The 27,259-nt window shown below is 40.1% G+C and overlaps 1 protein-coding gene and 1 long non-coding RNA gene across 3 annotated transcripts in view; one reads left to right on the forward strand and one right to left on the reverse strand.

Moving 5' to 3' along the window:
• Positions 1-27,259, forward strand: part of LOC123791998 (uncharacterized) — an 89,298-nt gene that overhangs the window by 48,157 nt on the left and 13,882 nt on the right. The gene's annotated exons all lie outside the window — the stretch shown is intronic.
• The window catches only part of PARP4 (poly(ADP-ribose) polymerase family member 4), a 131,766-nt gene that overhangs the window by 45,092 nt on the left and 59,415 nt on the right, over positions 1-27,259 (reverse strand). For both annotated transcript variants that reach the window (XM_045797150.2, XM_087865246.1), the window contains exons 21-30: positions 26,593-26,730; positions 18,347-18,542; positions 17,308-17,375; positions 16,540-16,727; positions 13,868-13,967; positions 5,192-5,362; positions 4,837-4,917; positions 3,181-3,261; positions 1,797-1,892; positions 1,066-1,188 (exon numbers count right to left, since the gene is read on the reverse strand). In XM_045797150.2, the coding sequence (XP_045653106.2) occupies positions 1,066-1,188; positions 1,797-1,892; positions 3,181-3,261; positions 4,837-4,917; positions 5,192-5,362; positions 13,868-13,967; positions 16,540-16,727; positions 17,308-17,375; positions 18,347-18,542; positions 26,593-26,730 (1,242 nt within the window). The remainder of the gene's footprint in view (positions 1-1,065; positions 1,189-1,796; positions 1,893-3,180; positions 3,262-4,836; positions 4,918-5,191; positions 5,363-13,867; positions 13,968-16,539; positions 16,728-17,307; positions 17,376-18,346; positions 18,543-26,592; positions 26,731-27,259) is intronic.

The following is a 27,259-nucleotide window of genomic DNA, read 5'->3' on the forward strand; positions in this document are numbered from 1 at the left end:
CTCTCTGGTAGGACCTATGTGACCAGAGAAGTGAACTCAGAAAAAGGGTGGAAACAGGATTTTCAGAAGTTATTATTCCTCTCTCCTTTCTTTAAAGACAACTGTAAGATAAAACAAAACAAAAATTCTGTATGAAGGATTTGAGAAAACATTTATGGTTTTGTTTTGTTGTTGCTGCATTGCTATTTACCATCTCAGATCATGATTAAGTAAGCAAATGATATCTAACGTGTTTTGTTTTTTTTTTTAAAGATTTTATTTATTTATTTGACAGATATAGAGACAGCCAGCGAGAGAGGGAACACAAGCAGGGGGAGTGGGAGAGGAAGAAACAGGCTCATAGTGGAGGAGCCTGATGTGGGGCTCGATCCCACAACGCCAGGATCATGCCCTGAGCCGAAGGCAGACGCTTTAACCGCTGTGCCACCCAGGCGCCCCCGTGTTTTTATATTCTTAATTGACACAATAACTTCAAAATGGATCAAAGAAAATGAATTTTGCATATATTGTATTTTCCCCAAATTCTTCTCAAATTTTTTCCTTAGATTCTAAATTCCTAAATTTTGGCAATTTTATTCTGCTAACCCAGATACCTAAGGGTCTTATTAGCACTGTTTTGTTCCTTTGGTTTTGAATATGCCTTCCAATTTCTATGGGAGTCACATTTTTAATTCTATTTCTGGCTACAAAGGCCACAGTATAAAGCACTATAAATTTTAAGAATTATTAGTGGTGAATTTAGATTATCAGATAGGACTTTTATCATTACTTTTGTGATGAACCTATTAATTACTTAGAGTAAGTGACTTTAGTTTCTTTTATGACAGTTTGTCTATGAATGAAGCCAAATCAGAGTTGTTTCCCTTCGGTACTTTACAGCTACATTTAAGTAAGGCGCCTTTCTCAGTCATGTAATAGCTTTTTTATAAATGTGCAAATATTTTCCATTTTGAGGGAGACAATAATTTCTGCATATACAAGCAATAAGGGTGCTATTTTAAGCAAAGGTTCTCCTCACAATCATACGAAAACACAGTATTAATTTATTTGGTAATTAACATTTACCTGTGCCACACTGGTATCTGGTTGCTCCTCCTGCCAGCTGATGTATGGCAGAAAATCTACATCTTCTTCGGCAATAAGTTCCAAAATATTTGGAATATTAGGAGAAGGTGGCTCCTTACCATCCTATATTGAATCACAATTAGGTAGAAACAAAACAGACATTATCAAATTAAATGATTACTATACATTCTAAAGCCTGGTGAATCCTTGGTTTGAAATATGCATGGGTGTCAGATTAGATTGTTTGTCCTGGGCCACAAGGGATGGAGAAAGAGTCTAAAAAGACAAGTATGCTCAGTTGAGTGGCTTTCCTCTTTATTGAGCTGGGTGTGGGAGCTGTGGTAAGTGCCTTCTGTGGGTTTTCCTCTTAAACTTATGAAAGAGAAAGGGCCTCTCACAGGGTAAGGGAAGCTCAAGCCCTTTCTATTTTTTTGAGGGTTTTGCATTAATTAATAAAAGATGAGAAATGCCAAAACATAATAAAATTATAGTGTGTCTCCGAAATACACATATAACTAAGTAATAATTTATAACATTAAAAATATAACATTTAGAGAGATTACAATGAGCCCTTCATGAATGTGAGGCCCTGGTTTGATGGTCCTCCCTGCCTCTCCCCTCCCTGCTCTTCACAAGCCATGAATGTGGATATTGTTGGTAACAGTCAGAGCAAGAGTAATTTTCTTAATATGTAAATACAAATTAAATAACCATGAATTAACAATACATACCCTTTTCTCAACTGCCACAAAGCTTGTAAATTGTGTTATGAGAGAGTTTTCTTTACTGAGTTTAATAATCAGAGATTTTAAGATTTGCTTCTTCATCTAAAATAGAATCAAACAAACGAAGTCACGTCATATTTTATTTTTCACTGTTTAGCTACATAGGACCAATAAAACAAGTATTAAATAATCAACAAATGTGTTTTTCTATAAAATAAACCATTTTATAATTAGTATTTCAAATTAAATTGAGTCAATAGCCCTGTCTAAATGTCTACAGTAGGTGAAAACATTCTCTGAAAAATAGGATCAAGTGACTGGCTAAGTCATAGAAAAAAATATTCATATAGTTCTTTATGGCTACAAAGAACTCTCACTCTCAAGTGTGGTGAGTTTCTGCATAATTGTATAGACAGTCCGTGCCTCCCATTTAAAAGATGGGGAATCCAAAGTGTGGTGATGTGCAATGACCTGTTCAAAACCATCTGGTGGCAGGGCTCGTCAGTTGCCCCCAGAGATTAAAAGGCCTTAAGTAGGGTGGCTCAGTTGGTTAAGTCTCTTGGCTTTGGCTCAGGTTATGGTCCCAGGGTCCTCGGATTGAGTCTCACATTGGGCTCCCTGCTCAGTGGGGAGTCTGCTTCTCCCCTACCCTTCCCCCTACTTGTGATCTCTCTCTCTCACTCTCTCTCTCAAATAAATAAATAAAATCTAAAAAAAAAAAAAGGTCCTTAAGTAAAACAGAACACAAGGCTGTTAATCCAAGGGCAGCAAAGGAGTACAGTGAAAACACAAGGCCATCTATCACCTGCTGTGACTGCATTAACAGCCAGGGGAGGCACTCTCGTTCCTTCTTTCTGGGATGGCACTAAGCACCACTGCTCCTAAGCTCATGTAAATTCACAGCTACAGAGGGACCAGGCCATCAGGTGGGCTGGCTGAATGGGACCCCCTGCCAGAGGCCTCATCAGGTCAGTGAAAAAGGAGCAGGGTGGGCTTTGGCTCCACTGTGTGTCTTTAGGCTGGTCACCCACCTGTCCTGCACCTGGGCTGCTTCATCACTAAGATGAGAATACCAAGAATACCAACGCCTACAGTGTATGAGATCTGGGGTGATATTTATGACGCACTCAGCGAACGTTCTTTGAGCCCTCCTCTGGACTCTTCCTGATGAGTAAAATGATCATAAAATTCTTAGGAAACAAATGACATCTGTTCTTTCATTAATTCATTCAACAAACATTTACTGAGCACCTTGCACCCCAGGTGCAGAAAATACAGGTACAATGATGAATGCCCCCATACCACATGTTTCTCCATCCAGCTAACCTCACTTTACATTTCCATGGATAAATCAATTTAAGAAGGATGAAGAACAATGAAAAAAGCAAACCTCATGATTTGTTTCATTTTCGTGGAGAATGCCATCTTCATAATCTCGGATCAGAGCTCGTGCTGTCAGCTTGTGGATCATCTGTGTTTAAGCAGCAAAGGGGAAAAAAGATTCAAATGGCTTCTAATTAAAGTCTTAGAAAACCACTTTAAAAATAAAGTATAATAGTACATACAATAAAATTCACCCTTTTAAGTGTACAGCTCGATGAGTTGTAACAAATGTATACAGTTGTGTGACCACCACTGAAATAAAGACAAAATAACAGTTCCTTCACTTTCAAAAGGGCACTCCTCATGCCCCTTGCTGTCACCTCCAGCCCCTGACACACACTCATCTGTTTTCTATGCCTACAGTTTTGCCTTTTCTATAAAAGAGTGTTTTGCCAATTCATTTCAAAAAAATTGTTTTAAAAATATTTTATTTATTTATTTGAGAGAGAGAGAGAGGCAGTGAGAGAAGGAACACAAGCAGAGGGAGTGGGAGAGGGAGAAGCAGGCTTCCAGCTGAGCAGGGAGCCCGATGCGGGGCTCGATCCCAGAACGCTGGGATCATGACCTGAGCTGAAGGCAGACGCTTAACGACTGAGCCACCCAGGTGCCCCTATTTCAAAATTTTTAAACTGTTCTTCTACTGTAGGAAGAGACAGCTTAGTGTTGTGATGCCTAACTGTGAATGTGACCTCCACTCTGAAGAGCAGGGGCGGCAAAGGTGCCCTGGGAAGTGCAAGGTGAAGGACTGCCCCCGTCCTCTCCAATGACTAAGAAACACAACTGATTTTAATAGCAATGTCTGCTTACAATGATAACTCCAACTCTTGTAATTTTGTTATCAATAAGGCCACAATTCACAGAGGAAGTACAACTATAAAAACTGCGATTTTATGGAAAATGACCTTTTCCCAGGTAAAATCCTTTTACTTATTAATTCCCCCCCTTAGATTCAATTTTTAGAACAATATGGAGATTCCCTTAAGTTCTATACATATATCACTGGCAAATAATAAGTTGTAATTATTGATTCAGGGCCAAAAAGTAAGTCATATTTTATTTTAAAGAAATCTGCAATGTCTGGGAAACCGTTTATCTGGCCATGCAAATACTCCTATGAATAGCAAGCTACATATATATAGTAGAGATAGGTTAGGGATTTTCCAGTCTGACTCTAATAGATTAAGTACTAATGCAAATACTACAAACTTTCTGGTGATAATTCAGTTGCTTTTAATCCAAAAGTAGAAAAAACCAAGACATTTTCAATATATGTTTACTCTTAGTCCAGTACTGTTATACTTAGTATTTCAAAAAAACATAGGTTGATCTGTGGCACTTAATTTTTATCATGTCACAAACAACTTTGAGAACCTCCCTAGAAAATGTTCACGTAAAAAATACCAAATTTAATTGCAGTTAGTCATATCCACTGATGCCCATATGGATACCCCTAAACTCAGGAACCCCAGAAGAAGTGCTGCATCCGAAACTGAATGAAAGTGTCCTCATTCGTACAGATAACAATCCTCCATATTATATTGTGTACTGAAGTGTCAAAACAAAAACAAGAACAATAAAGGAAGTACATGGAGCATTAGATATGAAAATATAAAAATACTACAACTTTAAAGAGTGACTTCATAGTTAAAGTTTTGAATCTTACAGTTCCAGTTGTCTTCTGAAGTTCAGTAGTTGATACTACTGTAGAAAATTCTTTCTCTTGAATCAATGCACATAGAGTTGCCTGAAATGGGGGGGGGGTGGAATTCCTTATTAGCTTTTTCACTCCATAGTTTCTTAGTTAGTTTCACTGTGATTTTCTCTTTTCTATTAATGGAAATAAAAAGGCTGCCCAGTATCCCTAGTTAACTACCTATTAGGTCTCTAGAAGGAGAAAATTTGCCAGCATATTTTGATTTGAAGGGGGAGAGGGAAGAAAAGAGAAAGAAAAGAAAAAGAAAATTGTTGGCAACAGACATTACTCTTCCCATAGTAAAACAACTTGTGCGATTCCTTACCTGTGTACAATGAGGAATAAGTCCATAGACAAGGAGTCGCTCATTGTGGAACAAAGACTGCACCTGGGCTGGAGCCTGCAGAGGTTCTGGTGCATCTGTACTTAGTTGCTGCCATTTGATGGAGACAGAGTGGCAACTTGGAGAATGTAACCTAGTAATTTGGTCTTCTATCTATTTATAAGAGAAGAATTATTTCTTTTTCAATGTTACATCCAGAAAATAGTTACTTAAAACTTAAAATAATTTTATATTCTATCTTTTGGGATTTGTAGCTCTTTGCTTTTGTTTTTGTTTCTCTCCTTCTTGCTCAGGATACCTTTTCAAAAAGATTTTAAATAGAATTCTTAATAATAGCATTGGCATATAATTTAAATATGTAAGACATCCCCAAAATATTCCATTAGTTAATTACTAATATAAAACTCTGGCAGGGAGTAGATTCTATTTATAAAAATTAATCCTACAAAGGACTTGAATAGACATTTATTCAAAGAAGATATACAAATGGCCAAAGAACACATGAAAAGATATTCAACATTACTAGTCATTAGAGAAATGCAAATCAGAAGCCCAATGAAGGTTACAACTTCACACCCTAGGATGGTTTTTTTGTTTTGTTTTTGGTAGGTATTTTTTTTATAATAATTTTTTATTATGTTATGTTAGTCACCATACAGTACACCCCTAGTATTTGATGTAATGTTCCATGATTCATTACTTGCGTATAACACCCAGTGCACCATGCAATATGTACCCTCCTTAATACCCATCACTGGCCTAACCCAATCCCCAACCCCCTCCCGTTTGAAGCCGTCAGTTTGTTTCCCAGAGTCCACATTCTCTCATGTTTCATTCCCCCTTCTGTTTATCCCCTCTTCATTCTTCCCTTTCTTCTCCTACCAATCTTCCTATTTCCTATGTTCCATAAATGAGTGAAACCATTAGATAATTGTCTTTCTCTGCCTGACTTATTTCACTTAGCATTATCTCCTCCAGTCCCGTCCATGTTGTTGCAAATGTTGTGAAATCATTCTTTTTGATGGCTGAGTAATATTCCATTGTATATATGGACCACATCTTCTTAATCCAGTCATCTGTTGAAGGGCATCTTGGCTCCTTCCACAATTTAGCTATTGCAGACAATGCTGCTATGAACATTGGGGTGCATATGGCCCTTCTCTTCACTACGTCTGTATCTTTGGGGTAAATACCCAGTAGTGCAATGGCTAGGTCATAGGGTAGCTCAATTTTTAACTTTTTAAGGGACCTCCACACTTTTCCAAAGTGGCTGTACCAACTTGCATCCCACCAACAGTGTAAGAGGGTTCCCCTTTCTCCACATCCTCTCCAACATCTGTTGTTTCCTGCCTTGTCGATTTTTGCCATTCTAACTGGTGTAAGGTGGTATCTTGATGTGGTTTTGATTTGAATTTCCCTGATTGCTAATGATGTTGAACATTTTTTCATGTGTCTGTTAGCCATTTGTATGTCTTCATTGGAAAAGTGTCTGTTCATATCTTCTGCCCACTTATTGATTTGATTATTTGTTTCCCGTGTATTGAGTTTGAGAAGTTCTTTGTAGATCTTGGATACTAATCTTTTATCTGTAGTGTCATTTGCAAATATCTTCTTCCATTCCATGGGCTGCCTCTTAGTTTTTTTGACTGTTTCCTTGGTGGTGAAGAAGCTTTTTATCTTGATGAAGCCCCACAAGTTCATTTTTTCTTTTGTTTCTCTTGCCTTTGGAGATGTGTCATGAAAGAAGTTGCTGTGGCCAATGCTGTAGAGGTTGCAGCCTATGTTCTCCTCTAGGACTTTGATGGATTCCTGTCTCACATCAAGGTCTTTCATCCACATGGAGTTTATCTTTGTGTATGGTGTGAAACAGTGGTCACGTTTCATTCTTTTGCATGTAGCTGTCCAGTTTTCCCAGCACCATTTATTGAAGAGACTGTCTTTTTCTCCACTGGATGTTTTTTCCTGCTTTGTCAAACATTAGTTGCCCAAAGAGCCGAGGTTCCATTTCTGGGTTCTCTATTCTGTTCCATTGGTCTATGTGTCTGTTTTTGTGCCAGTACCATGCTGTCTTGGTGATCACAGCTTTGTAGTATAGCTTGAAATCTGGCAACGTGATGCCCCCAGCTTTGTTTTTCCTTTTCAACAATTTCTTGGCGATTCAGGGCCTTTTCTGGTTCCACACAAATTTAAGGGCTGCTTGTTCCAGTTCTTTGAAAAATGTCATTTGTATTTTGATCGGGATGGCATTGAAAGTGTAGATGGCTCTGGGTAGCATAGACATTTTCACTATGTTTATTCTTCTGATCCGTGAGCATGGAATATTTTTCCATCTTTTTGTGTTTTCTTCAATGTCTTTCAAGAGCGATCTGTAGTTTCTAGAATATAGATCCTTTACGTCTCTGGTTAAGTTAATTCCAAGATATCGTATGATTTTTGGTGCTATTGTAAATGGGATGGATTCCCTAATTTCTCTTTCTTCAGTCGCATTATTCGTGTATAGAAATGCAACTGATTTCTGAGCATTGATTTTGTATCCCACCACATTACTGAATTGCTCTCTAAGTTCTAGTAGTTTGGGGGTGGAGTCTTTTGGGTTTTCCATATAGAGTATCACGTCATCTGCGAAGAGAGACAGTTTGACTTCTTCTTTACTGATTTGGATACATTTTATACCTTTCTGTTGTCTGATTGCTGTTGCAAGGACTTCTAGTACTATGTTGTATAATAGTGGTGAGAGTGGGCATCCTTGATCTTAAGGAAAAGGTGTTCAGCTTTTCCCCATTGAGAATGATATTTGCTGTAGGCTTTTCATAGATGGTTTTTATGAGATTGAGGAATGTACCCTCTATCCCTACACTGTGAAGGGTTTTAATCAGGAAAGGATGCTGTATTTTGTCAAATGCTTTCTCTGCATCCATTGAGAGGATCATATGGTTCTTGACTCTTTTCTTGTTGATATGATTTATCACACTGATCGACTTGCAAATGTTGAACCACCCTTGCATCCCAGGGATGAATCCCACTTGGTCAGAATGGATAATCCTTTTAATTTACTGTTGGAGCCTATTAGCTAGGATCTTGTTGACAATTTTGGCGTCCATATTCAACAGGGATATCGGTCTGTAATTCTCCTTTTTGATGGGGTCTTTGCCTGGTTTGGGGATCAAGGTAATACTGGCCTCATTTAATGAGTTTGGTAGTTTTCCTTCTGTTTCTATTTTTGGAAACAGCTTCAGGAGAATAGGTATTATTTCTTCTTTGAATGTTTGGTAGAATTCCTTGGGGAATCCGTCAGGCCCTGGACTCTTGTTTTTTGGGAGGCTTTCGATCACTGCTTCAATCTCTTCATAATTAATCGGTCTGTTTAAAAAATCAATTTCTTCCTGTTTCAGTCTTGGTAGTTTATAGGTTTCCAGGAAGGCATCTATTTCCTCCAGGTTGTTTAATTTATTGGCATAAAGCTGTTGATAAAAGTTTCTAATGATCCTTCCTGTTTCATTGGTGTTGGTTGTGATCTCTCCCCTTTCATTCATAATTTTATTAATTTGAGTCCTTTCTCTATTCTTTTGAATAAGTCTGGCTAGTGGCTTATCGATCTTATTTATTCTTTCAAAGAACGAGCTTCTAGTTCTGTTGATCTGCTCTACTGTGCTCCTGGTTTCTAATTCATTGATCTCTGCTCTAATTTTGATCAACTGCCTCTCGTGCATGGGTTAGACCTGTTCTTCTGTTCCAGCTCCAGCTTCTTGAGGTGAGAATATAAAAACTGCATTTTAGATTTTTCTATTCTTTTGAGTGAGGCTTGGATGGCTATGTATTTTCCCCTTATGACTGCCTTTGCAGTGTCCCATAGGTTTTGGACTGTTGTGTTTTCATTCTTGTTGGTCTCCATAAATTGTTTAAATTGATTTTTAATTTCCTGGTTTATTCAATCATTCTTGAGCAGGATGGTTCTTAGTTTCCAAGTGTTTGAGTTTCTTCCAAATTTTTCCTTGTGACTGAGTTTCAATTTCAAAAGCACTGTGGTCTGAGAATATGCAGGGAATAATCTCAGTCTTTTGGTATTGGTTGAGACCTGTTTTGTGACCCAGTATATGGTCTATTCTGGAGAACGTTCCATGTGCATTCGAAAAGAAAGAGTATTCTGTTGTTCTGGGGTGTAGTGTTCTGTACATATCTATGAGGTCCATCTGGTCTAGTATGTCATTCAAAGCTCTTGTTTCTTTGTTGATTTTCTGCTTAGGTGATCTGTCTGTTGCTGATAGTGGAGTGTTGAGGTCCCCTACTATTAATGTATTATTATCTATATGTCTCTTTATTCTGGTTAAGAGTTGGATTCTGTATCTAGCTGCTCCCCTCTTGGGGACATAGATATTTATAACAGTCATATCCACTTGTTGGATACATCCTTTAAGAATAATATAGTGCCCTTCTGTATCTCTAACTATAGTCTTTAGTTTAAAATCTAATCTGGCTGATATGTGAATTGCTACCCCAGCTTTCTTTTGAGGTCCACTGGCATGAAAAATGGTTTTCCATCCCTTCATTTTCAGTCTGGATGTATCCTTAGGTTTAAGATGAGTCTCTTGTAGACAGCAAATGGATGGATCATGCCTTATTATCCAAGCTGCAACTCTGTGGCATTTTATGGGAGCATTTAGGCCATTCACATTGAGAGTGATTACTGAGAGATATGGTTTTAATGATGTCATGTTGCCTGTGATGTCTTTGTTTCAATAGATTGTAAATTTCTGTTCTGTATCACTCTTGGGGCCTTTTTACTTTTATAGAACCCCCCTTAATATGTCCTGTAGGGCTGGTTTCATGGTTACAAATTCAGTCAGTTTCTGCTGATCGTGGAAGCCCCTTATCTCTCCATCAATTCTGAACGACAGCCTTGTTGGATAAAGGATCCTTGGCTGCATGTTCTTCTCGGATAGAGCTTTGAAAATACCCTGCCAACCCTTCCTACGTTGCCAGGTCTGTGTAGACAGGTCTGACGTTATTCTGATATTTTTACCTCTGTACGTAAGGAATCTCTTCGCCCTGGCTGCTTTCAATACTGTATCCTTGGATCTAATATGTGCGAAATGCACTATGACGTGATGTGGTGTAAGTTTGCTGTGATTGACCTTGGGAGGCGTCCTCTCTGCCTCTTGGACACGAATGCTTGTTTCCTTTGCCAGATTAGGAAAGTTTCAGCTACAATGTTCAAATATCTCTTCTAGACCTCTCTCTTTCTCCACCCCCTCGGAGATGCCGATGATTATGACATTGGAACATTTCATTGAGTCAGTAATCTCCTGTAACCTACATTCTTGAGATTGGATTTTTTTGAGCAAAGTTTCTGTTTTAACTTTGTCTTCTACCATCCCATCCTCCAATTCACTAGTCCGTTCTTCTGCCTCACTCACCCTGGCCGCCAGAGCGTCTAGTTTAGACAGCAATTGATTCATAGTATTTTTAATTTCTGCCAGATTCGCTCTCATTTCCACCCTTAGAGATTCTATATTCTTGTTAATATTTTCTTCAAGCCTACACATCATTTTGACCATTGTTACTCTGAACTCCATTTCTGACAATTTGGTTGTATGCATATCCATCATTTCTGTGGCAGAGGCCACAGTCTCTGTGTCCTTTCTTTCCTGAGCATTTCTCCTCCTCATCATTCCGATGAGGAGAGGTTGCGGGGATGCCCAGAGCCCAAATTATTGACCAGGACCCAGGCAGTGTGCACTTGTTTTATAGGGACCTTAGGGATGTGGGCTTGATTTTTCAGCCTGTCTTCTGGGGGAGGGGCCTGCCACGCTGATACTCAGGCAACCCTGTTTGGGTAGAGTCGCCCTGTCCCCTGCGAGGGGGGATGGGGATGGGCACACTGTGAGCTGGTATTTCTGGGCTTTTGTTCTCTGGCGGCTTTCCCTGGCGGTTTTCTGTGACTCTTCTGAGAGTCAGAGCAGCAGTGGCCATATCCTAGCCTCTGTCTCAGAACAGAGAGATCACAGTCTGCTCTCCACTGAGCTCTCTTAGCCACTTTAACTCTGTTTCTGTCAGTTATGCCAAAACCCCTGCAGCATCCCGGGTTGTGCGCCGCATAGCCGCTCTCCCAGCCCTCGCTTCCAGGGCCTGCACGTCTCTGTCCTTTGTGCTCTAACACCGCTAGCCACCACCGGTTTCCCCGTGTGCTCCCGAGCTCCCTGTTTCAGTGTGGTTTGCGTGCACTCCGGAGCAGCGGTTTTCAGTCTGGTCGTGCGTGCGCTCCCAAGCTCCCAGTATCAGTCCGGTTCCAGTGAGCGCTCTGGAGCTCCAGTTTTCAGTCTAGTTCGATTGTGTGCTCTGGAGTTCCGTTTTTCAGTTTGGACGCATGCACACTCCCGAGCTCCCAGTTTTAGTCTGGTTCCAGTGAGCACTCCAGAGCTCCAGTTTTCAGTCTGGTCGCACGCGTGTTCCCAGGCTCACGGTCTCAGACTGCTTTCTCGCAGGTGTCGGTCCGTGAGTCTGGCCCGCTCCCCAGTGCAGGTGGCTACTGCTTTCCAGTGCCAGAGACGGCGGCTCCCTCCCCCTTCCGTTTATCTTCCAATATCTGTGTGCGGATTCACAGCTCCCCACTTTGTACCTCAATACTCAGCGCTGGAGATGTTCATTTGTAGAGATCCAGATGTATCTTCCTGCGTCTCAGGCTGATTCCGTGGGTGTTCAGGATGGTCTTGTAGATATCCACTTCGACTCAGGGGACCAGCTGAAAAAGGGGTCCCCTACTCCTCCGCCATCTTTTCTCCGATCCTCCCCAGGATGGTTATTATAAAACCAAAACCCGGAGCACTGAGTGGCTCAGCCGTTAAGTGTCTGCCTTCGGCTCAGGTCATGATCCCAGCGTCCTGGGATCGAGCCCCACATCAGGCTCCCTGCTTGGTGGGAAGCCTGCTTCTCCCTCTCCCAATCCCCTTGCTTGTGTTCCCTCTCTCACTCTGTCTCTCTCTGTCAAATAAATAAATAAAATCTTTATAAAAAAATAAAAAATAAAACCAAAACCGGAAAATGACAAATGCTATTAATTACGTAGAAAAATTGGAACCCTAGTGCATTGCTCATGGGAATGTAAAATGGTGAAGCTACTGTGGACAACAGTATAACAGATTCTAAAAAAACTAAACACAATTACCAAATGATCCAGAAATTCCACTTCTGTTATATCCCTAAAATAACTGAAATCAGACCTGAACACATGCTTATATGTCAATACTCACAGCAGCAAAATTCACAACCACTAAAAGGTAGAAACAACCCAAATATCTATCAACAAATGAATGGATAAACAAAATGTGGTATGTGAACACAATGAAATATTATTCAGCCTTTAAAAAAGAAGAAAATTCTGACACATGCCACAACATGGATAGACCTTGAAAACATTATACCAAATGAAACAAGACAGGTATGGAAGGACACATATTGTATGATTCTGCTTTCATGAAGTATCTAAAGTAGTCAAATTCATAAAGACTGAAAGTAGAATGGTGGTTGCCAGGGACTGGGAGGAGGGTGGAATGGGGAGTAGTTGTTTAATGAGTAGAGTTTCTGTTTGGGATGATGCAAAGTTCTGGAGATGGATGGTGGTGATGGCTGCACAACACTGTGAATGTACGTTTATTATTATTTTTTAAGATTTTATTCATTTATTTGAGACAGTGAGAGAGAGTGAGACAGAGAGCATGAGTGGGAGGTAGGGGCAGAGGGAGAGGGAGAAGCAGACTCCCCGCTGAGCAGGGAGCCCAATGTGGGGTGACCTGAACCAAAGGCAGACACCCAACTGACTGAGCCACCCAAGCACCCCTAATGTAGCTTAATGCCACTGAATGCCACTTAGGAATGGTTAAAAGGTAAATTTTATGTATATTTTGCCACAATAGCATATTAACTCTAGCAAAACATGTATAATACTTCACTTTTAAAAATCCCTTCATGATATATACAATGGAATATTACTCAGCCATCAAAAAGAACGATTTCACAACATTTGCAGCAACATGGACAGGACTGGAGGAGATAATGCTAAGCGAAATAAGTCAAGCAGAGAAAGTCAATTATCTTATGGTTTCACTCATTTATGGAACATAAGTAGTAGGAAGATCGGTAGGAGAAGACAGGGAAGAAGAAAGGGGGGGTAAACAGAAAGGGGAATGAACCATGAGAGACTATGGACTCTGGGAAACAAACTGAGGGCTTCAGAGGGGAGGGGGGTGGGAGAATGGGATAGGCCGGTGATGGGTAGTAAGGAGGGCACATATTGCATGGTGCACTGGGTGTTACATGCAAGTAATGAATCATGGAACTTTACATCAAAAACTAGGTATGGTGACTAAATAGGTATGGTGACTAAAATAATAAAAATTATTATAAAAAATAAAAAAAATAAAAAAATCCCTCTATGACACTTTATAAAGAAGAAATCAAACTATTAGTTAGGAGAATGACCCAATTAAGGAGAATTGCTAGGTGCAAGACAGACAGTAACTAAGTAACTATGCCTTTGGTATCTTTGTCCTTTTCCTAGGTCCCCTTTCCACTAATGAAAACACAGAAGTTACTGTCACTAGATTTGCAAGAAGATAGTATTTCCACATGTAAGCATAAACTAGAAATGTTTGAAAAACGTACCTGTTTTTTCCAACTGTGTTTGGATTTTGAGTTAAAATACTCAAATACTCCAGCACCGTACTGGGACAGAGTCCTTAAGATATGGCGATTTGCTGTAGAACTGATCACATTTTACATGTTTTAATTTTCAAGAAATTTTAGAAACAGTTTTGAATGTCATGTAGTTAACAGTGTTGACATAGCTCGAAACTCAATAGAAGAGACATTACATGCAGAAGAATTACTCTCTGTAGTTGAGGTTAAAGAGATAAAAGTCAGCCTGGACAGTATGAAACATCTGAAGGTTTGAGTAATTTAAGCTGTCATATACCAGAGAATTTATTTCTTTTTCACAATAGAAAAAAAAAAGAGCAGAAATTCTTGACTCTTGGTTTACCAAAGGAGGGAGTAGATGATTCCAAAAAACCTCCAAAAAGTCATCAGAATACTGACAAAAATATCAACCTACTTTCAATGAGTGTCAGTTACCCAAATTTGATTCGAAGGGCCAAGAACTGGCAGAGTTAATAAAGTCTACATCTTGAAACATGGTGCCCATCTAGACAGCAAAAGGGATAAAGACATCTCCTTCCAGCAAAGATAAGCTTTACTTCAATGACAATGTCCTATTAAATTTTTCTCAATAGTAATTCTAAAACTATTAAGAAAGCCTTTCTTAGGTTCCTCCTGAAATAGTTAAAGACACAATTATTTTTCAGGAAAAGAACTTAAGAAAGTTATTTCTAAAATATTTCTTAGCCTATTGATTAAAGATTGGATTTGTCTTTAGTCTTCAAAATTAATTGGTGGTCGTTACAACACCAATTAGATAATCCCCCTAAACTGGAGTTTATTTGCATTTTATCGATTTCATCGGCTCCTAAAGCTGCTCGGAATCTTTTTTTGCTCCCGCTGTGTGGAGCTCAGAGGACAGTTTGTGACAACAGGCAGGAATGACAGTCTCGACTCCTGGAGAACTCACATATTGCTAGAGTTTATGAATACAAATGAGCATGTATAAAGTCAGGCAGAAACATTTAGAAAGATCCTAAAACCTGACGGAAAATCAGTAAAAATTCCAGCTCCCTCAGGCTGGGTCACGTCAAAGCACAAAGTCATCTCCCAAATGAGGTTCATGCCCACTCACCCCCAATCACAGCACCCCTCTCATTTCCTTCCTGGCACTTAGGAAAACCCATTTCTCCTCTCAGCTTATTGGATTGCTTGCTGCTTGTCTCCCTATATAAAGCACTGTGGTCCAGCACCAAGGAGTGTCTGTCTCATGACAGGCTCTCAGCAAAGAAGGAATCAACAGGGCCTAGTATTTTCTGCACTGAAGTCTGAGCCGTAACCCTGGCAAAGTCTCTGATATGTGGTCAGGGGAGCAGAGGGATGTTGCCGTAACCAGGAAGACAGAACAGGGCACTGACTCAGGCAGGGAGGGGGACACGTCCCTGCAGCAGGGTAGAGCCAGTCACCACATGTCCACAAGTTAATCAGGTAAAGCCCATTTAGGAGCAATTCCTGGCGGAGTCCACTGTGGGCTGGATAAATTTCCTGGTTGGTCTGTGGTGTTCTCTTAGGCCTCAGATTAGAGGAGAGGCCTAGGAGCTGTGACTGAGGAGGGGCAGAGAGAGGGAAAGAGCCCTTTGTGCAGGCAGGTCTGGCTTGGGTACAACAGGGAGGGCCCTCAAGGGGTGTGGAGGGTGCCAGCTCCTGTAGCTCATAGCTGAGGCCTGAGGAGGACCCCTAGCCCAGGACAGAACAGTGGCCCCAGGGAACACCAATAGCCACTACTCCCACCTCTGCCCCTACCCCCATGTTGAGGGGCTGCCCTGCTCCACGCACTGCCTCAGAATAGGGACGCCTGGTTATCACTTGCCAGGATGGTGACTATGTGGGGGAGAGCCCAGGGAGATGGTGCATGCATGCTCTGTGCAAACACCAGTCTGGCCCCTTCTGTTTGATGTTTTCCTTATGTTTACACCATATGCTTCAGTCCAATCCAAAAAAGCTAACTATAATTGGGGAAGGGGTTCATTCCAACAATCATGGGGGCCTAGCCTCCCAAGAGAAAGATCCTATGTTCATCACAGGGTTTGAAAATGCAAATGTGCCCAGCCACCAGAAAGGTGTGAAGGAGCAAGGAGCCTGGGTGGGGCCTTACCCAAAGCAGTGGCCCTCAGCCATGGTCAGGAACTGCCAGGGGAGGGGGTATGCCTGGCTTCAGGCTTTTCAGGATAGGTTGGAAATTTGGATTTTTATGCAACAAAACAAAACAAAAAAACAAACAAAAAAACCCCCAAAACTAACATTGATTTGGTGCTTGCCAAATGTTAAGTACTTTTTTTTTCCTAGTGGTGCTGGGGTGTGGGTCTTCCTTACACCACATTTCCCTCACCCCAGTGCAGGGCTGGGCCTTAAGTACTTTTTATATATGAGCTCATTTAATCCTCAGAGCAAACCTATTAAACCTATGACATTTTCATTATCATCTTCATTTTACAGACAAGAGGTTAAACAACTTGCCCAGAGCTCTGCAACTCTATGCTAAACTGCTTCCATATACTGTTATCAACTTCAAAACTTCTAAAAACCATGTGCAGGCCAACAAAGAAAACCTACCCATAGGCGCTCCCCCCCCCTCCCCCCCCCCCCAGTGTTCACTGTGTGACTAGATCTCCTTCACTTACCCGATACCACAGGAGAACAGCCTGGTGTGCCGCACATTTCTTTTCACAAGCTGCAAAGTCAGACTCTCATTCTGGAGGTGCCCATCAGATATAAGGAGAATGCTCCGTAAGCCTTGAGAAGGGTACAGTAGATTTAAATATCGGAGCGTTTTCCAGAAGTCTGTATTTCCCATGGTAGGTGTAGCGGACTGGAGGAAATGAAATGAAAGGTTATTCCTTTTGGATATATTCACCATTAACTGTAACCATTTATTGAAGCATGTCTCGATGATGGTTTAGAGATATCACTGAAAAGATTTTTTTTTTTAATTACACATTTGTGGAACAGCTATGCTTATATCCTGTTAGTTTATTTCATATCACATAGTAACTACGATATTATCGGTTGACACTTATTTGATGTTTTTATGGTTTTTCTGGGTTTGCTGGCCTGGGCTGAAGTGGCAACTAGTCCTTCTCCGCTTGTGCCATTTGAAGAAAAAGAAAAAAAGGAACAGAAGAAAACATTCCAACACTGTTAATGCTGGTTGTATTTAGGTGGTAGAACTGTGGTATTTTTCTTTCTACCCTTCTTAATTTCTAATTTTTCTTTAATGAGTTCATATCACTTTTATTAATAATAATAATTTTAAAAAGAGCCCACTGACATACAAAAACTGAAGGACTAGGGCTGTTCTATTAGTGGTCTTGGGGGGAATAAGACCAGACAGTACCGTTAAAACTTGATAGGAAAAGACCCAAGAGATGAAGGAAGGTTCTTTTACTCACCATAATGAACTCTGTTGGCACATTATTGCTTGTGATGTACTTGGGATATGAAAATAATTCCTTGTAACCTGTGTGATAAGATTGGTGTGAGGTGCAGCTATTAAATATTCACTTTATTGACCACCAACAATCATGTTTGATAGTTTAACATATTAAAAAAAACTTCACCGCAGTATTCCTTTAAATAATTAACTCTAGTGCACTGCAACTATGCACTTTACTGTGTAAAATGTTCTGAGTAAAATTACATGTGTAAACCTCTGTTCTGTAGAAGATGGCTCAGATGCGGGGTGTCACAACAGCACAGGTTGCCTGGCCGCCAAAGGGACATATTCTCCTTCCAGGCCCGTGGTACCCCAGCCTTACTTGACCTCTGCCCCCAGCAGCAGCAGACCCTGGCTCCTTCGTAAAAGGGCTCTGTCTTCTGGTGAATGGCACAGAAGAATCAACAGGACGTGACTGTCCCCTCACTCTGTGTTCCTTCTCTCATTCCTAAAGTACCTTGTTCTTGTGGCTGAGATGTCCCTGGACCCCCACCTGGAGGATGGTATTACTTTTCCTCTAAAAGGGCTGATCTGATGCTTCCTGAAACCTTACAGATTTTTCTACTACTTTATTGATTTCAAGTGTTCTGTCCATATCCTTGTGACCCTCATACACGTCAAACCAAAGGTCTTGCATTTGGTTCAGCTGCTGGTAACCTAGGAATGTTTATACAGCACTTGCCCTGTAATAGGCACTGTTTTAAATCCTTTACATGCATTAGCTCAGTCCTTACAACACGATGAGGTAGGAACTATTACTTATATTACAGATGAGGAAAAGTTCAAGTAATTTGCCCAAGGAGACATCTGGAGCTAGTAAGTGATAGAGCTGGAATCTGAACCCAGGGACCTAGCTTGAGTGTTCTGGTTCTTGAACTCTATGCTATGCTACCTCTTACTCCACAGATGGGGTCAGGGTACCAACAGCCATCAGCTCTACTCGCGTTAATATTAAGGAGAAAGCACACTGTGGACTGGGGCTGAAGAGCACTCACCTGTGCCAAACTTGACAATGTTTATCTTTCGCTTCTTACCCATCAAGGACACTGCATAGAAGGCAATTTGCTTGGCTTGCAAGAATGTTGCACCCTCCATGGAATTGGAGCAATCGAGACAAATAATCACTTCACTGTTCTCGGCTAGGTCAGGAAGTGTGATACCGAGATCTGGTTGAAAAACAAGCATGCAGGCCTAGAAAAAGAAAAAAAGGTGCTGTGTTGATGTTTATCATACCTTAAAGTGGTCTGGCTTGTTTATACTGGGATAGGCATGCCTCTGAGATACTGCCGGTTCGGTTCTAGACCACCACAGTAAAGCAAATATCGCCAAAAAAGTGAGTTAGATCAATTTTTTTGGATTCCCAGAACACATGAAAGCTATGTTTACACTATACTGTAGTCTAATATATGTGCAGTAGCATTATATCTAAAAAAAAGTACATACCTTAATTGAAAGATACATTACTGCTAAAAAACGCTAACCATCACCTGAGCTTTCAGTAAGTCATAATTTTTTTGCTGATGGAGGGTCCCGCCTTGATGTCGATGGTTGCTGACTGACCAGGGTGTTGGTTGCTAAAGGCTGGGGTAGCTGCAGCAGTTCCTTAAAATAAGACAACGCTGAAGTTTGCCAAATTGATTGACTTTCCTTTCACGAACTATTTCTCTGTAGCATGTGATGCTGTTTGATAGCATTTCACCCACAGTTGAGCTTCTTTCAAAACTGAAGTCGCTCCTCTCAAACCCTGCTGCTGCTTTGTCAATAACATTCTTTAGAATCCTTTGTTGTCATTACAACAGTCTTCACTTCACCAGGAGTAGATTCCATCTCAAGAAACCACTTTGCTCATCCATAGGAAGCAGCTCCTCACCTGTTCAAGTGTTATCCTTAGACTGCAGCATTTCAAATATGATAATAATGACAAAGTTTGAAATATTGAGAGAATTACCACAATGTGACACAGAGACATGAGGTGAGAAAATGCTGTTGGAAAAATGGCATCAAAGGACTTGCTCCACAGGGTTGCCACAAACTTTCAATTTGTAAAAAACACAGTATCTGTAAAGCACGATACAGTGCAGCTCAATAAAACAAGGTCTGCCTGGACTGCTCTATGTGCCCAAAGACAACAAAATTTCGATTCGAAACCCCAACCACACAATCTTTCTGAATGATGGACATGTAATTGGGCTAGAGTAACAGAGAATAAAGAGTGGCCCACTAAAAACTGATGAATCCCCCCTGGGCTCAGGCACACTACTTCTCTCTAGATGTCAGACTCTAATGGGGATGTGCCACTTGCCAGTGTGTATGGCTGGCAACAAATACCTTATAAGCCCCAAAGAAGGTAGAGACATAAACTATACATATGTGTGTGTTTCATTTAAAGCATACCCAATATACAAGAGACATAAACTATACATATGTGTGTGTTTCATTTAAAGCATACCCAATATACAAGAGACATAAACTATACATATGTGTGTGTTTCATTTAAAGCATACCCAATATACAAAAATCCATGTTTACAGAAAAGATTAATTAAAACGTTCTTATTCCTGTTACTAAAGGGGTCTGTCAATTTACCACACTCTATTAAATGCCATGTTTATCTGTGGCATTTAAAAGATGATTTAGAGTATAAACAACTAATATTTCAGGCATCCCTGCAAGGGATAGGTATACATATACATACAGGTAGGATTTTCAGAGTTTGGCATAAACGTATAATTTTTATAAGAAAAGACCTCCTTGTAAAATTCAACTTTCTAGCCAGGTAATATTATAAAGACAAAAAGAATAAGATTTATTCAACAATGAGATGGTCTATAGGAGCTCAAATAAAGTAGAATGTCAGAGCTGGAGTTTCCAATGTGTAGGCCATAAGCCCCTGAGAGGTCCAAATTTAATAAAGAATTAATATCTGAAAATTCATGGGGTATCAACAGTCTGAAGAACAAATAAGTAATATGCCTCTGTCTCTCACATATATGCACACGCTATTCTAAAAGGAATATAGATGTTATTGTGATGACTAAAATAAGCAACCTTATCTTTTATTAATCAACCAATACTTAAAGTATAACTACTATCATATAAGTTTCAGCTAAAGAAATTTCCCCAGCTTTGAGATATAATTGATCTATAACATTGTATAAATTTTAGGTGTACAATGTCATGATGTGAAATTGTGAAATGTAACCACAATAGGGCTAATAGCACATTCATCACCTCACATAACTTCTAGTTTTGTTTTTATAGTCAAAACATTTAAAATTTACTCTCTTTGCAACTTTCAAGCACACAATATAGTATTGTTAACTATAGTCAACAGGTTATATATTAGATCCCCAGAAATTACTTGTCTTTTGACTGGAAGTTAGTACGCTTTGACCAATATCTATCTGTCTGTCTATCACATGTTCTGTAGCCATTTATCCATTAGTGGACACTAGGGTTTTTCATGTCTTCATTATTGTGAATAATGCTGCAATGAACATGTTGGTGTGGTTATCTGTTTGAGACAGTGATTTCATTTGTTTTGGATATATACTCAGAAGTGGGTCTTGTTGGATCACATGGTAATTCTATTTTTAATTTTTTGGGGAACCTCTGTCTTCTTTTTCCATAGTGGCTGCACCAATTTATAATCCCATCAACAGTGCACAAGGATTCCCTTTTTTCCACATCCATGCCAATACTTGTTATCTCTTGTCTTTTTGATAACAGCCATCCCAACAGGTGTGAGGTGACACCTCATTGTGATTTGCATTTCCCTAATGAGGAGTGATGTTGGGCATCTTTTCACGTACTTGCTGGTCATCTGGATGTCTTCTTTAGAAAAATGTCTATTCAGTTCCTCTGCCCATTTTTTCATCAGATTTTTTTTTTTTGTTATTGAGCTAAATGAGTTGGTTTTTTTTTAAGATTTTATTTATTTGAGAGAGAGAGAGACGAGTGGGGCGGGGAGGATCAAAGGGAGAGGCAGGCTCCCAGATGAGCAGGAAGTCCCACATAGGACTCGATCCCAGGACCCTGGGATTATGACCTGAGCTGAAGGCAGACTCTTAACTGACTGAGCTACCCAGGTACCCCGAGATACATGAGTTCTTTATATATTTTAGATAGTAACCCCTTATCTGATATATGGTTTGCAAAAATTTTCTTCCATTCCATAGGCTGCTTCTCCATTTTGTTGATGGTGTCCTATGTTGTGCAGAAGCTTTTAAGTTTGATGTAGTCTCACTTATTAATTTTGGCTTTTGTTGCTTGTGCTTTTGGTGTCATATTAAAAAAAAAAAAAAGCATTGTCAAGACCTACATCAAGGAGCTTTTCCTCTGTTTTCTTCCAGGAGTTTTACGGTTTCAAGTCTTACACTTAAGTCTTGAACTCATTTTGAGTTACTTTTTATGAGTGGTGCAAGATAGGGGCCTGATTTCATTTGTATATATCCAGTTTTCCCAACACCATTTATTGAAAGGACCATCCTTTCCCCATTGAATATTCTTGGCTCCCTTGTCAAATATTAGTTGACCATATACGCATGGGTTTACTTTTGGGCTCTCAATTCTGTTCCATGGGTCTGTGTGTCTGTTTTTATAACAGCACCACACTGTGTTCACTACTATAGTTTTGTAGTATAGTTTGAAAACAGGAAGTGTGATGCATCCAGATTTGTTCTTTCTCAAGATTGCCTTGGCTATTCATGTTTTTTTGTGGTTCCATCATGAGATATCTTTCCATTTGTTTGTGTCTTCTTCAATTTCTTTCATCAGTGTCTTATAGTTTTCAATGTATATATCTTTTACGTCCTTTGGTTGAATTTCTTAAGTATTTTATTTTATTTTTTGGTGCTATTGTAAATGGGATTGTTTTCTTTTTTCTTCTTTTTTTAAAAGATTTTATTTATTTATTTGACAGAGAGAGAGAGAAGAGTACAAACAGGGGGAGCAGCAGAGGGAGAGGGAGAAGCAGGCTCCCTGCTGAGCAGGGAGCTCGATGCAGGGCTCAGTCCCAGGATCCTGGGATCATGACCTGAGCTGAAGGTAGACACTTAAACCAACTGAGCCACCCCAGCGCCCGGGATTGCTTTCTTTATTTCTGTTAGTTCATAGAAATGTAATTGATTTTTGTGTTGATTTTGATCATGATGTATGATCCTTTTGATGTGCTGTTGAAGTCAGTTTGCTAATATTATATTAGGAATTTTTGCATCTATGTGAACCATGGATATTGGCTTATACGTTTTTTTTTATAGTATCTTACAACTTGCCTGAATTTGTTTATTAGTCCTAATAGTTTTTTAGTGGCGTCTTTAGGGTTTTCTATATATGAGATCATGTTATCTACAAACCAAGATGATTTTACTTTTCCTTTCTATTTGTATACCTTTTGTTTCTTTATCTTGCCTAATTGTTCTAGCTAGGGCTTCCAGTACTACAATGAATAGGAATGGTGAGAGTGGGCACTCTGACTTCTGATTTTAGAGAAAAAGCTCTATTTTTCACCATTGTGTATGATGTTAGCTGTGGGTTTGTCATATATGGTCTTTATTATGTTGAGGTATGTTCCCTCTATACTCAGTTTGTTCAGAGCTTTCAGCATGAAAAGCTGTTGAATTTTTCAAACAGTTCTTCTGCATCTATTGACAGGATATTTTATTTCATTTTATTTTTTATTGATATATACTTGACATACAATGTTATATTAGTTTCCTGTGTACAGCATGGCAATTTGACAAGTTTATTTGTTATGCTATGCTCACCACAAGTACAGCTACTGTCTGTCACCACATGCTATTACAATAGCATTGACTATACTCTCTATGCTGTACCTTTTATTCCCATGGTTTATTCATTTCACAACTAGAAGCTTGTGTTTCTCTAGCATTCTTTCAAGAACTCCCTTTACCATTTCTCATAAGGCAGGACCAGTGGTGATGAATTCCCTTAGTTTTTTTGGGGGAATGTATCTCTCCTTCTTCTCTTTTCTTTTCTTTCTTTCTTTCTTTCTTTCTTTCTTTCTTTCTTTCTTTCTTTCTTTCTTTCTTTTTTTTTTAAGATTTATTTATTTATTTGATGGAGAGAGAGACAGCCAGCGAGAGAGGGAACACAAGCAGGGGGAGTGGGAGAGGAAGAAGCAGGCTCCCAGAGGAGCCTGATGCAGGGCTCGATCCCAGGACCCTGGGATCATGCCCTGAGCCAAAGGCAGATGCTTAACAACTGAGCCATCCAGGCGCCCCTCTCCTTCATTTCTGAAGGGCAGTTTTGATGGGTTTATGCTATATTGTGATTTATAAGAAATACGTATTTGGTCAACTCATATGTATTTGGTCTTTGTCCACTGTTCCTGGCTCACATCTCCCCAAACCCTTGGAATTTCCTAAGTGATGAAAGTGATAAAGGTGTCTTTTGTTATCTTAATGAGGCAAGTTTTGGCTCCCACCTAAGAAGGGGGGCTGGTTGCCAGGAGAATCAACCATGTGACCAGAGACTTTGAACTTTCAGTTCTATCCCCAGACTTCTGGGAGGGGAGCGGGGCTGGAGACTGAATCAATTGCCAATGGCCAATGATTTTAATCAATCATGACAGTGTAATGAAGTCACCATAAAAACCCAAAAGCATGGACTTTGGAGAGCTTCCACACTGGTGAACACATGGAGATGTGGAAGAGTGATATGCCTGAGGAAGGAATGGAAGCTCTGCACCCTTTCCTCAGACTTTGCCCTATGCATCTCTTCCATCTGGCTATGCCTGAGTTATATGCTTTTGTAATAAATTGGTTATCTAGTAAGTAAAATGTTTCTCTCAGTTCTGTGAGCTGCTCTAGCAAGTTAACCAAAACTAAAGAAAGGCTTGTGGGAATCTCTGATTTGTAGCTAGTTGGTCAGAAGTAAGGTAACATCCTGGACTTACATGGTGGTATGTGGGAAAACACCCCACCTTCCCTTGGAATTGGGTCCAGGAACCCAAAAGAGTAGTATTCTTGGTTGGCAGTTTTTCCTTTCAGCACTTTGAATACATCATCCCACTCCCTCCTGATCTTATGGTTTCTGCAGGAAAATCTGCTGATAGCCCTATGGGGGGGTTCCCTTATATGTGATGAGCCATTTTTTTCTTGCTGCTTTCAAAATTCTCTCCTTGTTCTTGATTTTTCATGTTTTGATTATAATGTGTTTTGGAGTAATCTCTCAGTTGATCTTGCTTGGGGTCCTTTGAACTACCTGCACCTGGATGTCAATCTCCTTCTCAAGATTTGGGAAGATTTTAGCTATTATTTCTTTAAGTAATCTTTCTGCCCTTTTCTCTCCTTTCTTGGGATGCCTGTGATACAAATTTTCATTTGCTTGACGGTGCTCCATAATTCATGTAGGCTTTCTTCACTCCTTTTCATTCTTTTCTTTTTGTTCCTCTGTCTAATTTCAAATCATCTGTCTTCAAGTTCATTGATTCTTTCTTCTGCACGATCAAGTCAGTTATTGAAGCTCTGTCTTGAATTTTTTCAGTCTGTCATTGTATTCTTCAGCTCCAGACTTTCTGTTTGGTTCTGTTTTATGGTTTGTATTTCTTTATCAAACTTCCCATTTTGTTCATGTGTTGTTCTCCTGATTTCATTTAGTTGTTTTTCCTTGTTTTCTTGTATTATATTGAGTTTCCTTAAGATGATTATTTTAAATTTGTTGTCAGGCGAATCATAGATCTCCATTCCTTTGGCATCAGTTACAGGAGCTTTATTAGTTTCCTTTGGTGGTGTCATGTTTGCCTAATTCTTCATGATCCACATAAACCTTGCATTGGTTTCTGGGCCTCTGAAGGAGCAAACACCTCTTTGTTTTTATAGACTAGTTTGGCAGCCTCCCTGGCTGATGGGATTACCTCCGGTATTACAGTTATGCAGGACTGGAGTCAATTTCAAGGCTGTTGCTAGGTCTATGGTGTGGTCTGCAGTTGACATTCTTGTTACCAGGGGGTCAGACAGGTGTGGATCATGTCTGGTCGCTGGGTGGCTGGGATTGCCTCAGTATCTTGTTCAGTAGGCTAGCCTGGGACAAGAGGTCACTTCACAGTCCACAGTTCCTCAGTCAGCAGACCGATTACCAGGTGTGTGTATGGGTGCAGCTTCCACTAGGTCCCTGGGTAGGCTCCTGCCTCATTGCTGGATGAGTCCCTGGGAGGGCAAGATTGACCCTGGACTACAGTTGAGAGGATCTGGAACCAAGCCCCGGAACTGTTTCAGATTTCACAATCATGATTGAGATCTGCAGACCTGGTTCTGAAGGTGCAGATGGATATTTCCCATGAGGTCTCTGGGGAGGTTGACTGGTCCCTGATCATGGCTGGAGGGGCTGAAGCAGAATATAGGGCCCTTTTGGAATCTCCTGAGGTGCAGACATGAGTATCCAACAGGTCCTATGCCAATGGGACTGCTCATGGAATGCAGCTAGGAGAGAGCTAGAGCTGAGAATAGGGCCCTTTCAGAATCTTCAGGGCTGTAGATCGAAGTGTCTCCTGTTTGGTCCCTGGAATCATGGGTCTGCTTGCAGACTGTGACTGTTAGAAGGCTGGAGCCAAGTAGAGGGTGTTTTCAGGATATCTGGGGGCACAGAGTGCCTGCAGCCAGGACCATGGTCAGCAAGTCAGCTGCCTGGGGATAAACCTGTCTTCTCAAAATGGTTCTCTTTGGTCTTGGGCTGCATTGGGGCTTCAAAATATCCTAACTGGATCCCAAAACTCACACATGGCACTTTGTCTGTGGATAGACGTCAAATAATTGTTATGGGGTGGGGGGCGGATATGTGTGAAGGACATCTTGTTTGGCCATTGCTGATGTCACTCTCAATTTTTATTCTAGTAAGAAGAGATTTCCTCATCATAGACCACAAGTTGTCTTATGACCATAAATAATTTTGTATCTGCTTTTACAGTATTAATATTTTTAAAAAACTCTAAAATTATACAGACTAACCAATGTAATGTCTGAAGGCATATTTTGGTTTTGGTGGGGATTAAGGTAAAAACTACAGTCATAGAGAAACATGCCACATGAGGAACTTGGTTGAAACTTCAGAAGTTTGTCATGCCTGATTTCACAAGTATTTTTAGTTGTAAAGTCTTGGGGTGGTGAGAGCTCATTTTGTAATGCTAGTTTTTCAGGCCTATCAGTAATTTCCAAATTTAAATAATCTATTCTGAAATATTTTTTCAATATTGTCTCCCATTTTTAAGTAAGAAAGACTATACCTCGCTTTCTTTTTCTGGATGTTTTTCAACCCACATTCTTGGGAGATATGCATCAGACAAACCAACGTGAAGAGAGAATCCATCACTGCCTAAGGAGCTACCTTCCATGGTGCTAATTACAGCTTTGCAGTCTGTGCGCTACAAAACAAACAACAATGACAAAGTAAATAATGGAATAATACCATATGATCAATTTGCAGTTACCCGTCAAGTGGCAAGCCCTTGCATAATTTATCTAACTTCATCAAGAATCAACAAGGTAGTAATAAATTCCAAATTATGAAATTTTTAGAAGTCATGGCCATTATCATTTCAGTTACCTTCCTGAAATTCTAAGGTTGATGTACACAGTCAAATTGAGAAGTCTGAGACAGTCTCAAATCCTGGATCCAAAGATTACAGATCTATGTATTCAGGTAGAACTATCTGGATATAGCAGTAAGTACACTAGAACTTAGAAGAGTAAAAATAGAAAATTCAATAAAAATCTTATAATTATGCCTTATTTTAAAATTACATTTTCATAGGGGCGCCTGGGTGGCTCAGTCATTAAGCGTCTGCCCTTTGGCTCAGGGCGTGATCCTAGAGTCCTGGGATGGAGCCCCACATCAGGCTCCTCCGCTGGGAGCCTGCTTCTTCCTCTCCCACTCCCCCCGCTTGTGTTCCC

The sequence above is a fragment of the Ursus americanus genome, chromosome 10 (assembly GCF_024610735.1).
Source record: "Ursus americanus isolate L20-20 chromosome 10, mUrsAme1.1.p, whole genome shotgun sequence".
In the NCBI taxonomy this organism is placed as follows: Eukaryota; Metazoa; Chordata; class Mammalia; order Carnivora; family Ursidae; genus Ursus; species Ursus americanus.